This window comes from Megascapheus bottae, chromosome 33 (assembly GCF_031878675.1).
Source record: "Megascapheus bottae isolate mThoBot1 chromosome 33, mThoBot2.hap1, whole genome shotgun sequence".
NCBI lineage: Eukaryota > Metazoa > Chordata > Mammalia > Rodentia > Geomyidae > Megascapheus > Megascapheus bottae.
In genome coordinates this window covers 3,069,982-3,084,072 of record NC_143541.1, presented here as the reverse complement: position 1 = coordinate 3,084,072, position 14,091 = coordinate 3,069,982, and the positions used below count along the sequence as shown (strand labels likewise).

The 14,091-nt window shown below is 45.8% G+C and overlaps 1 protein-coding gene across 1 annotated transcript in view; it reads right to left on the bottom strand.

Moving 5' to 3' along the window:
- Positions 1-14,091, bottom strand: part of Itpr1 (inositol 1,4,5-trisphosphate receptor type 1) — a 275,564-nt gene that overhangs the window by 91,321 nt on the left and 170,152 nt on the right. The window contains exons 43-44 of the mRNA XM_090323963.1: positions 10,587-10,719; positions 8,531-8,721 (exon numbers count right to left, since the gene is read on the bottom strand). Coding sequence (XP_090180089.1) covers positions 8,531-8,721; positions 10,587-10,719 — 324 coding nt within the window. The remainder of the gene's footprint in view (positions 1-8,530; positions 8,722-10,586; positions 10,720-14,091) is intronic.

Below are 14,091 nucleotides of genomic sequence, written 5' to 3'. Positions count from 1 at the left end.
TAAGTTCTGTTGAACATGGTAGAAAACCTGAAGATGCCTTCAATATATATACCTCTCAAAAACCAATTGCTGCCTTTTTTCTTTTGCCAGTCCTGGGCTTGGATTCAGGGCCTGAGCACTGTCCTTGTTTTTTTTGTTTTTTTTTTTTTTGTTTTTTCCTTTCTCAAGGCTAGAGTCTATCACTTGAGCCACAGCACCACTTCTGGCTTTTTTTCTTTTCTATGTAGGTGGTACTGAGGACTTGAACCTGGGTCGTTGTGTGTGCTAAGACAAGCACTCTACCACTAGGCCAAACTCCTGGCCTGCCTGCCTCTTTCTTTCTTTCTTTCTCCCCTTCCTTCCTTCCTTCCTTCTTTCTTTCTTTCTTTCTTTCTTTCTTTCTTTCTTTCTTTCTTTCTTTCTTTCTTTCTTTCTTTCTTTCTTTCTTTCTTTCTTTCTTTCTTTCTTTCTTTCTTTCTTTCTTTCTTTCTTTCTTTGCTGGTCCTGGGGTTTAAGCCGCAGCACTACTTCCAGCTTTTTCTGTGTATGTGGTACTGAGGCATCAAACCCAGGGCTTCATGCATGCTAGGCAAGGCAGGCACTCTACAACGAGGCCATGCTCCTGGCCCCAGTGCCTACCGCTTTCTTAGGAAGGAAGGAAACAATTCTGCTTCTGAAGATCTTTCCCCCTTCCCTTCTTCTCACTGTCCTCTTGTGGAGGGCTAGTTGAACTGATCTATGTGACCATCCACTTTTGTTCCTATTGCTGACTTTCTCACGAAGAAAATACAGTAACACTGGCCTATTAATTTCTCTAGAAAAACACACGCCTGGTTGAATACTGTCTCTTCCGGTATACCATGAAGGGACTAGAATGATGACATCTCAACTGGAAGGGAGGCTCGACGGAATGACGCTGAGTCTTCTTACAGCCCTGTCCTGTTCTAAAACTGCACATGAGACCTTGTGGATTAATGCATTATTTAGTGTTCACTGTCATGTGGAGAGCCAAACCAGAGACAACTGGAACAGAGCTGTGTGAGCTGCCTTGTGTAGGAGAGTTTGTTCCAGTCTCAGGCGCCCTAAGCACAGGGGCTAAACACATTTGAATTCTGAATTTCTATCTCAAGACCTGGTATTACAGCAATTGCTATAGAAACCCCTGCTCTATGACACTCCAATTTCCTGGACATAGAGACGATCAAAGGCATCCTTAGTGGAGAATGAGGGGGGGGCATATGAGCCTGGGGAACTAGGAAGGGGCTGGTTGCCCCTCCAGAATGTCTGCCGGAGTAAAGTAGCTTACACCAGGCAATGACCTATCCTCCTGATGTCTAAACTTATTTTAAATAACAAGGGGGATGGATGGAAGTAAACTGAGTGAGACAACACAAAGCTGAGACCATTGGAAGAGAAATGATTTCCAACCAAACAAAACCAAAACAATGATCGGAGTAGAATTTTTGGCAGAAAACCAACTGAATAAAATGAATTGTGCCTTGAAGTGACCAAAGTTTTATGAATCAATAAAATAAAGACCTCCTTTTCCCTCCATCTGGAGCTCTTTCTGTGAGCCAGCCTCTCCAGGAGGCACTGTGACCCATTCCAGGAGCTGGGGAAGGTACGACCTGCCATCAGCCTGCTCTCCAGGTAAACAGAGGCAGGGCTCACACTTGGGACTTCTCCACTCCACAAAAGCTGTCCCACTGGCCGCCGCTCTGCAACATGACCTGGGCCCTGGCTTCAGTCATGTTCCTTATGTAACTTCCCTTGGATCCTCAGGAAAGGACTAGGTTTTTCTTACCCTCATTCTCTATATGAGAGCTTCAAAAGCAAGATCACTGAAGTCTGGAGGGCCAGAGCTAGATTCTAAGGCAAGGGTCCCAGACTGGTGGCCAAGGTCCTTCACACAGTGGGCTTTCTTTTCTAGGGCTTGCTCCCCAAGGCCGCTAATTCTGAAAGGTGGGCCAGCACCCATAGAGGGGGCCACCTCACTGTTCATACCCCTCTTGGCTTCAGTGAACAAGCAGAGTCTCCGGGGAAGTCTGCTTGCTTGAGAGATCCAGCTGTCCCCAGCTTTCTTTAATGTCAACTACTCTGGAGCCCCTGAATGTGGGATCGGGGGACAGCTGTCCCTAACTCAGGTTGGCTAGCTCCCTTCCCACATGGATAAAAGCTGAGGTTAGAAAACACCACTCACAAATGACTCATTTCTGACTTGCCTGCCAAAAACAACACCCATTTACGTAACTCGCTCACACACCAATCTTTTCCTCCTTCTCAGGGTGACCGCCCTGTCAAACTAACACTCATCTTCTCACAAGCTGGCCTGCTGCGGCTGGAGAGGCAAATCGCAGCGCCCTTTCCACCCCCGTCTCTCCATTATGTGGGGTCAGAGGCAGCCGGAGCAATGTCTTCTTCCCACACTGTTCTGCAGTGATTCTTTCTGGAAGGGACCTGGGATGTTATAGCCGAGGCTGGCTCCTAGGTCCGGTTCTTAAGTCAGCCAATTCAAGTCACTCAGTTGTTAAGTAGGAGAGGAGTAAGGGAATGGGGAGGCCCTATAAACTGGGGATCCCTCTCTCTGCTGAACTTTTGGGCTAGTTTCTGGACCAAGTTCCTCTCCAGTTTTTCCATTTTGAGCTGCGTACGTGCAGAAAGGAAACGTCTTTTTGGGTGTGTCTAGGGACTAGCCCTTGGCAGAGGAAGAGCTGTGGACAGCCATTTGAAGCATAAAATTCACCGTGTTTCTGCAACTGGAAGCAAGAGGGCCAAGAGCATTAAAAAAAAAATGGTTGTGAATTCCTCTATAGTCATCCTGGCACAGGCATCCCAAAACATCTGTATGATCTTTAAAAACAAAAATAAAAATAATGTAGGTTCAAAGATGGACTCTGCTATTCTACACTGCAGGTAAGGAAAACCCCCATCCTCATGAGAGAAGAGGAAGAAGTAGGGAACTTCCCCCGGGGTGCTGGCGGGAGCATCTTAGGAGGAAGGAACACAGAAATTGGCAAGGGCTCGGAGGACGGATATAAAGTGCTGTGAGACTTGCTGAGCTCTGTGTCTGCCAAAAAATTAATTCATAAGCAAATGCTTATTTTATAGGTTCCCACTAGCTACAAAACACCAAGCTGAAAGGAAAAAAAAAATTCTCCCCCTCAGGGTGAGCAGGAAGAGGGTGGCACAAGAGTGGGGACAAAGAAGCAGGAAGCACTCCTCAAAACAACCATTTGTCATCCATTTACACAGCACTCACGGGTATGACACTGTCAGAGGTCTCACCATGAAACCTGAGTTGTTTTGGGGGGCACCTGCCAGGAGAGTCGTGGAGATTCGAGCCATTCTTGGATTGTCATTACCACTGAAGAAGTTAGGGCGGGGGCAGAAATTTCTACAAGTCTTGGGGGCATGGTCTCTGGAGGCCCACTGTGTCAGACTGGGGCTCGGCCTCTGTGGGCTTCTGCATACTTCAAGGCTTAGGGTGACAAAAGCATGGCTGAGCAGAACCCGGCGAGCTCTCCCTCAGCAGGGAGCCTGGGAAACTGTTCTCTCATTGAATCTTTTAGGCCCTGGGTAAGGAAACTCGGGATTTCCGGGGACCTTATCTTCAAGACAGGACTGGATTTTCATACACCATCGAAAAGGGGGTGGCTGTGTTCAATACTTGTGCAAAGAAGAGACTGAACTTCAAGGAACACTGATGCCCGGCAAGGCTCCCTTATGCGCACAGCGTGGGGGTCACACACTCCATGGCCCACCCTGGGTCCATAGTCAGTGGCAATGGGGAATCAGTTCCCAAGGCGGGCCCCGAAGATTTCCACTGTCCTCTCATGCTCATGCCCTCCTCACTACAATGACAGTCAAGCACTCTCATCTCCCTCTGAGACTGGCCCTTGTGGTGGCCTCTGGCAAGCAGAATGTGGCAGTGATGCCACTGTCACAATTCCAAGTCTAAGCTCTAAAAGAATAAACAGGCAGCTCCAACTTCGGTTTTTTTGGACTGCGACTCTCAGAACCCAACCCTCACACGCTGAGGAAGCCCAGACCACAGGGAGCACCGGAGCACATTGTGGGCTCCCATCTGGGCTCCACGTGGCACAGTCAAACCCTCCATGGACCCAGCCACCATCGCATGCTGCAAGCATCACCCTGAGCTTCTCGGTGGTTAACTTTCGCAGATGACTCAGTGGGGGCGGGTCTTGCTGTGCTTACAGGGGTCTGTCTAACTCTGTGGCTGTTACCTATACCCTTTTCTTCTCAACAGTCTGGATATAGCGTGCCTAGGACACCTCACGGGACAACCAGGAGTGTGTCATGGGATGCCTGGAGAGGAAAGACTTCCTGAGTGGTCGTCATGGAACAAAATCAAACTGGAAGCCTGTTTGCTAAGCTTCTCTCCTGAGCTCTGCAGACAGGCGCTCAGGTCCAGCTCACCTCTGCCAAGTCCACTCCACAGAATGAGGAAATCAAGGTCAAGGAAGCGTTTGGGGTACACCCATCGGCCTCAGCTCAAACGTCACCTGTGCCAGTTAACGTTTTGCTTTCTTAATCTACCAAAAGGACTACTTATGACATCCCTCCATCAGGGGGGGAGAGGAGTTATGAGATCCAATCACAGGAGAAGCAAGGCTCGACACACACGCCATTGAGAAATGGCAGTTTTCACCATCACCTCTTGTGCTTTCTACTTTTATAATTCCTAAAATTATCATACAGAAGCCAGACATCAGTGGTTCACATCTGCAAATCTAACTATTCACGAGGCTGAAGGCTCAGGATCATAGTTTGAAGCCAGCCCAGGCAGGAAAATCCATGAGATTCTATTGTCACTAAACAACCAAAAGCAAAAAGCTGGAAGTGGAACTGTACTTACGTGGTAGAGCACTATCCTTGAGCAAAGGAAGTTCAGAAATAGTACCCACGCCCTGAGTTTGAGCCCCTGGAGGCCACATGCACACGCATTCTCTCATTCTCTCTCTCTCTCTCTCTCTCTCTCTCTCTCTCTCTCTCTCTCTCTCTCTCTCTCTCTCCCATACATATATATGTATATTTATATAGTAAATTTGACACTTTTGGTATTGAGCTGTGTGGATCTTCATACATACACATGACGCACGGTACACAATGGTTCCATCACCCCCAAATATTCCCTTGTGCTACTTGTGTTATAATCAAATTCTCCCCTCACTCCTAGAGCTGGTGAGTAGTCTTCTATTCTCTACCCCTAGTCTCACTGTCCTTTTCAAGCATCATATAAATAAAGCCATGTAGTATATGTCACCATGTGTGACAGACTTCACTCTGCATAAAGCTTTTGATACACATGCCAGTTATTGCAGTTTTCAACTCTTTACCCATATTCACTGCCAAGCAGTGCTCCACTGCACGGGTGCACTGTGGTTTACTAATCTGGCCCCAGTACTTGGAGGAATTATTTTCGTAAGTCTAAGTAGAAATGGTTGCTTCAGACCTATACGTATGCTTCACACTTGACAGACAGGGGACCAAAAGCCAAATTTCCTAGTATCACACAAAACTGGACTGGGAAGCAGGTCCCATTTCTCTTAAGTGTGAAGTGCACAGTAAATGTAAGGGCTGTTTTCCCCACCGCCCTCATAGGCAGGCGAGACACAGCGTCAGAGCAGGGGTCCCGCTGCACAGGAAGCAGGGAGGGGCTGCAGTGACCTTGTGTGGCAACAATGACAGCATCTCAGCCTTCGCCAACAGCCACCACTGCAGTCTAAGCCAGGGCCCGACTCACCTCCCAGCTGGTCATTTACTGCTTCCAACCCTACTTCTCAACAGGAAGATGAAGTCTCACTTGCCCTCCCTGGGGATCTGGGGTTCCCGTCCTCAAGTGGCCTGAGAAAAGACGCTAGCTCTGCATCACTCTCTCCAGAGAACAGAGACGCTCCGGGCCCCGGGGATCTCACAAGTCATCTCTGAGCTGGACGAGTTTTTCCTGGAACCACAGACCTCTAGATCATTCAAGAGACCAGGGTGTGGGAGTGGGGCCGGGAATAACACTCTTAAGGTCTCGCCTTCAATCCTAGTGGGAGGGGACCAGAGGCCACCACATCCAGGATCCCCCACTCGTGAGGACCCCAGCTCTTGGGAGAGGTAGTGGCTCCACTCTGTGAGCAGCTGAAGAGTAGCTACTTCATGGCATTTCATGTGGAATGCAGGCATATGAGTCATAAATGTGTGAAAACATGGAACTAATATTCATAATTACTGTACGAGATAAAGAACGCGGAGGAAAAAACAGCTTCTGTGTGCCTTGCCATTCCCATCAGGGGTACACTGTGAAAAACACGGCGTCTCGCCAGAACCCCAGTCTCCAGCTCACCCGCGAGCTCAGCGCTGGCACTCAGCCCCCACAAGTCGCCCCAGCTTTCCGTATGCCTCCCTCAGTGGCAGCTTCAGACATCTGCTCATCTGTGGGACGGGAAGCTTTCCCCATTTCCACATCCCCACCCTCGTGGGCTCAGGGGCCAGGCCTGTTCCAGAGTCGCTGACTTTCTTCCTCCTCCTCTTGTTAATATGATCTGGGAAGTCCACAAGTCCCTTGTGGAAGTCACCCCAAGGCTTCTCTGGTGCCCCACCCCCAATTATGGTCTCAGTTTATTGGAGGCTCATGAGGAGTTCAGGTTCTTCACTCCCTCTACCCTAAAGTACTGCTAGTTAACTTGTTTTAAGGATACATTTTACTATGTGTGTCTAAGGCATACACTGTGCTGGTATGGGAAACACAGACAGTAAGTGGGTGACTGCAGTGAAGTAAATGGGGGGTCAATGCATGTACACCACACTGGCTGCCCTTATTTTTCACCCTTGTTATGCCTGGAGAAAATTCTTGTAGACTTGCTCGCCTTGAACCTGCCTGCCCTGTGGGCTCCCCAGTAAAGCAACAAGCACACAAAAGGTACTCTATGCCAACGGGCTGGTCTGCTCTGAATGACAAATGGCTGTTAGCAATGGTTCCGGTCCCAGACCGCGAGGGGAGATTGGGCAGCATCTCAGTAGGGACGGCATCCACAGGATCCTGACACTTTCCCAGTCTGACAGACAAAACCCAACTGCAGTCCCTGGGTAGGATAGCCCACGTGTCCACTCGACCAGCAAACACTGCACAAGTGGATACCTAACGGGGAGAAAAAAAAGGGCACTGCTGCTGCCAGTCATACAAGGCACGGCGAGCCCAGCTGAAAAGAGTAAATGGTGGCTGAAACGTAACCTGTGCCACAGGTGCCAAGCCAGGTGTCCTGGCTCAGGTAGCAATCTACCCACAGGAAGCAACGCCCTCCCGTGATTTTTCACAAAGAACCAAGCCTTCAGCGATCCAGCCTCTGAACTTCAAAAGAATATGTCAGGTCAAACATATGCATAAGGTAAAGCTCGTGTTACGTGACGTTTATCTCAGGAGAGCTTGGATGGAAATGCATGTGTGTACGTGTACACAGACAGCCCTTTCCCCACCCAGCAAGCCCCATTCTGTGAGCTGACCAAGAAGGAGGAGCGCATGGAAAGGATTAAAAAATTATTTAAACACATCATTCTAAAGACTATTTGCTACTCCAACAAGGTAGTATAAGCTTCTAAGTTGCAACTACTCAGGTTGCTGAAGGGCAGGAGTTCAAGACTCTTATCCCCCCAAAATGAATTCTTAAACATTGTATCACTTATACATTATTAAACTTCATTAAACTGGTCTTGTTAAGGGTTTCTGCAAAAAAAAATCTACTTTTTAATATTATTTCCAGTAACTATATCCATTTAACAACAACAAAAATTCACCTCCTCGTCTCAGGCCAACCTAGTTTGGTTTTTCCCTATTAGCTCCTGTTAATTAAAACATAGTTTGGTTTTATGGAACTTTCGGCTAAGAGTAGTTAGTGATAGTTGCAGATTCTACAGTTATAAAAATTAGATCTTCTGTTGTTGGCTCAAGCCTATAATCCTTGCTACTCAAGAAGCTGAGATAATAGGATTGGGGCTCACAGCAGTCCTGTGCAATAATGTCTGTGAGACTTGTGTCTCTAATTTAATCATCAAGAGCTGGAAGCCAAGCTGTGTGTGGCTCAAGAAGTAGAGCACTAGCCTTGAGCACCAAACTCAGAGACAGCACACACACACACACACACACACACACACACACACACACACACACACACACACACACACACACAATCTTCTAAGTAGCACATGTAATCCAAAGTCCCTTCTGCTCATCTGATGATGAGATCCCCTATATTTCTGCATGAAAAAAACTATCAATAAACGTCATCTAATCATTCGCTCCATAAATATGACAGAGCACCTTCTATGCCACAGATCCAGGATCACTCTTCTTGGCACATTTGTAACATCTCATATGTGTTTTCAAATACGACACGTGTTTGAGAACCATGTCTGGGTCAATGGACTTATCACAGCAAGGCATCGCCACGTGCGGCCTTCTCACCCGGTCCTAGCCCCTCCTGGGGGGCTGGAGCTCCAGGGCTCAGGGAATACAGGCACTGCATTGGCTGCCCAGCCACATTCCTACCTGGATGGTGGTGTTGCCTCCTTCCAGCAGGGCTATGGCCAGGAGGATGCTTTCATGGAACACCCGGTCACTGGACGCATTCATGATGAGGTCTATTACCAGGTTGGAGGCTCCCTCCTTGTCCAGGTGGCACTGAACTTCCGCCAGGCTCATCTCACCCCTGCTCATGGAGCTGGATCCGGAGCCTCCGCCTAGGAACACAGAGCAGGGTGAAACACAGGTTCTTGCATACTGGCTACACATGAAATGCTTTACCTGTATCAACTCTTTCCACCCTCTATAAGCCCCACAAGAAGCTGGGCACTGGTGGCTCATGCACTGGTGGCTCAGCCACCTACTCAAGTGGCTGAGATGTGAGGATTATGGGTTAAAGCCAGCCCAGACAGAAAAGTTTGTGAGACTTTCATCTCCAATCGACTACCAAAACAGAGGGAAATAGAGCTGTGGCTCAAGTGGTAGCAAAAAAGCTCAGGGACAGTGGCTTGACCCGGAATACGAGCATAAAAACAAACTACAGGAAAAGTGATATGAATTAGCACAGAGACATAGAGGTGCTTGCCCAAGGACCTTTAGCAAGATGTGGTACTGAGTTAAGGCACTTACTTCCACTAAGTGACCCGCAGCCACCCAGCCAACACCTTTCTTTTCTCCTAAATCATCACTTGAAGCAGAATTATCAAGAACTAGTAAACTATACGCTCCAGCAAACCTATCCCCACAGCTCTATGTAATTCATTTGTCCATACACTTCTTCATTCATTTGTTCATTGAACAAATATTCATTCCACAAACATTTACTCAAGGGCAATTTAGCAAAAAGCCAAGAGCTAGCTGTAGGGAAATGAACAAAAGAAATTCTCATGTTTATCGAGCTTTGGATGAGATGACTGTACTGATAGAGAACACTATGCCAGTTAATGGATTCGACTCACTTCTATTATGTTCATATACAAGACTTGACCTTGTGCTATCACTGGCAGTAACTGAAATACCACTAATCCTTCTGAAGTTCTCAGTTCAAAGTCTGCCTGTCCCTGCCACCTCCTGTATCAGACCACTGACACTGGTGCTTGGAATTTTGAGCCACGTAGAGAAGACCCTTCATGGAATTCAATTGTTCTGTAACAACTGCCTATCAGTGTGTCTAAATTAATTTGGAATATCTTTCAAGATGAACAGGTTTTTTTTTGTTGTTGTTGTTAGTCCTGGGGCTTGAACTCAGGGCCTGAGCACTGTCCTTGGGTTTTCTTAAGGCTAGAGCTCTACCCACTTGAGCCACAGCACCACTTAAAGCTTTTTCTATGTATGTGGTACCAAGGAATCGAACCTGGGTCTTCATGCATGCTAGGCATAGCACTCTACCACTAGGCCAAACTCTTAGACCCAAGATTTAAGAGCTTCTACACATGGATTTCTTTTTCTTTTTCTTTTTTTTTGCAAACTCTTACACTAGTTTGAGATGCGCACAGCATAGGTATTCTAATATAAAGCTGGCTCAAATTATAAAGCAGCCACCCAAAGTTTCCATTCCTCTGGTAACTCAGATAACAACAATACCTATCTATCTTACCTACTATCTTCCTATCTTACCTACTACCGATCTACATACCTACCTATCTACCTACCATGGCAGTGGGTATTGGAAGACAAAATGAGGGAAAGAATGAAAAAAAAGCACCTGGTGCTCAGTATGAAATCATAAATGGTAGCTGTCACTATCCTGGCTGATGTCCTCATCATTCTATGGGGGAAACCTGAGTCCTAATGACCCCAGGAAAATGTACAATAAAATCTAGTTCCTTAAATCAGCCAAGTATCATCAAAAGGATCCCTGCATAGGGAAGGGAGCCAAAATGGAGTTGCAGGGAAATTTTGTTTGCAAGGAAATATGTTTAGACATTAGTTTTAGAGTAGACCAAAGATAAGGCAAAAACAAAGAACACCACACTTGCAACACACATAATTCAATCTAAGTTCCAGCCAGGCGGGCGCATGCAGCTCTCATGTGACATGCTTGATTCACATGTGACGCTCATTAGCACAGGGCACTGCCTACCTCCTCCCCCAGGCTTGCTGGGTCCTCCAGGTGACAGCGGGCCATTGCCAAAGCTGGTAAGACTCTCTCTTCTTCCCGAAGGTCGGATGTTTCCATAGTAACGGTTGACCAGAATCTGTCTGAGCGCCTCACCCTTAATTCAAACAGGATCATGAAATCAGGGCCTGAATTTAAAACACAACTAAGCCACTAATATTAAACGAATGAAACCCAGGAATATTCAGGTACAATTTGGTTCCATTTCATTCAGTGCTCAGTGAAAAAAAAATAAACTATTTTTTTTAAAAAAAGAGGGTTTTGAAACTCTGAAATCAATATCAGTGTTTTCTCAGGAAAACAGACCTTTTTGTTGTTGTTATTGTGTAAGGGTGGCAATCTAGAATATTCACTCTTGGAAGGAGTAATTCTGAAAAGCAACTAATAACAAAAACAAAACTCTTTGGACTATGCTGATAGAATCTAGAGTCTAATTTATAGGCCAGCTTCTACACAACAGTTTGCAATCGTTACTCTAAACACAGGGACAGATTCTCAAGGTCCTAAGAAAATATTATTGTATCAGCATAAAAGCATGTAAGTGACTGAGATACAATAAGCCGAAAGTTAAGCCTTTCTTACAAAGATGATCCATGAGCCAATGATAAAATAATGCTCCAGGAAATAAAATCAATGACAGATATCAACTATGTTGATCAAAATAAGAATTATGGATGAAATGACACTATGTCTGGAATCTGCTCTTCAAATACTATGGGTGAAGGAGTAGATTGTCAACGAGACAGAGAGGACAGGAGATAAAAGTGGGTGAAGTCGTTTTGAACAGGGTTTCCAATCTCTTTTATACATATGCCAACTTTACAGTAATGAAAAAATTATAAACTATAAACAAACATGAAAGGAATCCTGGACAGAGGACACAGTATCCCTTCCCTATAATTCTAACCAAGAAAATAAAGTGATTTGCTTGCTGTTTACGAGGATGTCTTGGAAAGTAAGCACATAGAAATATGATTTATTCCTCTCTCACATTTGCACCACGCTCCCAAAGGACTCACAGACCCCTTCCTAATCTGCACATTTTTAAGAGTAAAGTCTTGATGAATTTCCCCTGGAACTTCTACTGTTTGTTTGTTCTAGGGACAAGGCATTGAGTTCCTCCGGTGCATCACGGAGAGAAGGAAAGTGAGAAGTCTAGCAGACAGAGGTGTTTTGAAATCTAGCAGGTCTCTAAAATAGACAGAGTTCGTCTGACCCGCCACTGCAACCTGACTCAGTAGAACTTAAAAGTGATTTGTTAATAAGTTCTGAGAATAAATAGGTCTGGAGATTTCAGTGAGGTGTTTGTAAAACAAGCTGGGAGAGGGCAGTGGACGGGGGAGACAAGGGGGGAATGGAGTCCCGGGGGGAAAAGGAGGGAGGGAGGGAGGGAGGGAACTGGAATCTTGTCAACTGTCAAAATCATCTGAGGTCCCAGGGCTACATGTGCTTCCAGGCTTATCTCCTTCATTAATTCATAAGCAAAGAATGCTTGGGGACAAAAATACGACAAGGTAAACAGGTGAGAAGGGAAGGCAGTGAAGACTTTTAAATAAATGTGCAGAGAACAACAACAAAAAAGTCCGTTTTCCCTTTTCGATTCCAGCCACCCACGTTCCCCATGGTTGTCAGCAGGGGACGCCTATCATCAACTCACGAAACCCATTCCCACCTTGCCCTGCTGGGAATTCAAAACCGCAAGGAAGTTACCTGTAACGTTTTCAGTGGTTTATTTTTTTCTAAATAATAAACTGCTTTATTTGTGGGGGAAAAAGATTTCAGTACAAGATTGGTCCATGGTTTAGAAAACCTCATGACGGTATAAATAATGTTTGGCCAGTGGGCCCAGGTTCTCAGTACAAACATATTCCTATTTTCCAAAGCAGTCCCTGGGAAACTGGGGTCTTAAATGGTGGACTTTATTAAAGAAACACAAGTGAGAACAGAATGGGGTTAAGGATATTATCTCCGTGTTGAATACCGTAGATCAAACGTGAAGTCCCTTTTCAGACATCATGTTGCATCTCTTTGATTTAGTTTGAGTAAGAATGCAAACAACAGAGATGGCATGAGCAAAGGGTCCTAAACTGGCACTGTGTGACCTGTGTGACAGGCAGAAGACCTGGATGAAATCTGGGATGTACAGGTGGGACTGAGACCACTGGGCTGAAGAAATCAAGGAGTCTGTTAGGGAACAGACAATAGGCAAAACACACTCCCTGGGCATTTCACCGCTAGAGAAAACCAGTAGGCTTTTATCTCCTGCTGGTGGTTGTTCTTTCTCCTTCTAGTGCTTTTGAGAATAAATGGCAAGACTCCCCCCCACCTTAGTTTGCCATCAGCAGACATGAGGTAAAGAAAGCAGTGATCGGACCCTCCCACCCCAAACAGGAAGCCTGCATTCATGTAGCCTGAATGCCAAGCTGAAGATACAGGAAAATGGCAAATCACCATCCTGTCTCTCCTTCAACACACACAAACCTAGCGGTTACCACAGCAACGGATGCATCAAATGGTACATTTTCCCTCATAAGAGAATATCATGAAATGTGCTCATTATGGGAGACAAACTTTTCCACCCCCCCTCTCTTAATAATGAGGTTTGGGGTACATATTTTATTTCACCTGCTCTGCCACCCTCCAAAAATCTTTTAGATAAGAGGAAAAAAATATAGCAAAGGGGATTTTGTTTTGGGTTTTCATGAATAACAAATGAGTTTCCTGGTTGTTTATTTTTGAAGAATAAAGATCAAGAATTTTAGGTGGAAGGGGACAGGAAGAGGAAATGAATAGGCATTATTGAGAAGTTATGTAAACCCCTAGTATAAAATCTCAGGTTCAAGGAAAATTCTGTAGTTGCTTTTTTTAATTGCTAGTTTAATTTAAGAAAAATTAAAATCTGTAGAGAAATGCCTCCCTAATCATCTTGACATAAATTACCCAACAACAGTAAGCTGTTCACAATGTACCAGGCTAGGAAATCTGACTGCAGAGAAAGGGAAGGAAACAACTTCCTAAACACCATCACTTCCCAGCTTGCACATTTGGCTGGACATTTTCTTTTTTTAAACAAAGCTACCTTGTCACTTACCTCTGCCCCATCCCCCAAAGCAGTTTACACTTACACTGTGTAAACAAATGTGAGACACCTGTCTCTCTGGTACGAGATTCAAAACGTATTATTACCCAAGACTGAGAAAAGGAAAAGTCAAAGAGAGTTTCATTATTAATAGACGTCACATTCAGATAGTGACAACTGGTAGGTGAGTGACAGGAACCAGAGAATGGCGAGCCCCCCCACCTTGCCTGCTGGCTAAAGATTTCCACTGGTACCAAGTGAACTGTCCAAACTCTTTTTGCTCAGAACGGAACCGTACTGTTAGTGTGTGTGTGTGTGTGTGTGTGTGTGTGTGTGTGTGTGTGTGTGTGTGTGTTGGGGCGGGGGAAACGCAGGCACATATTGAGCAAA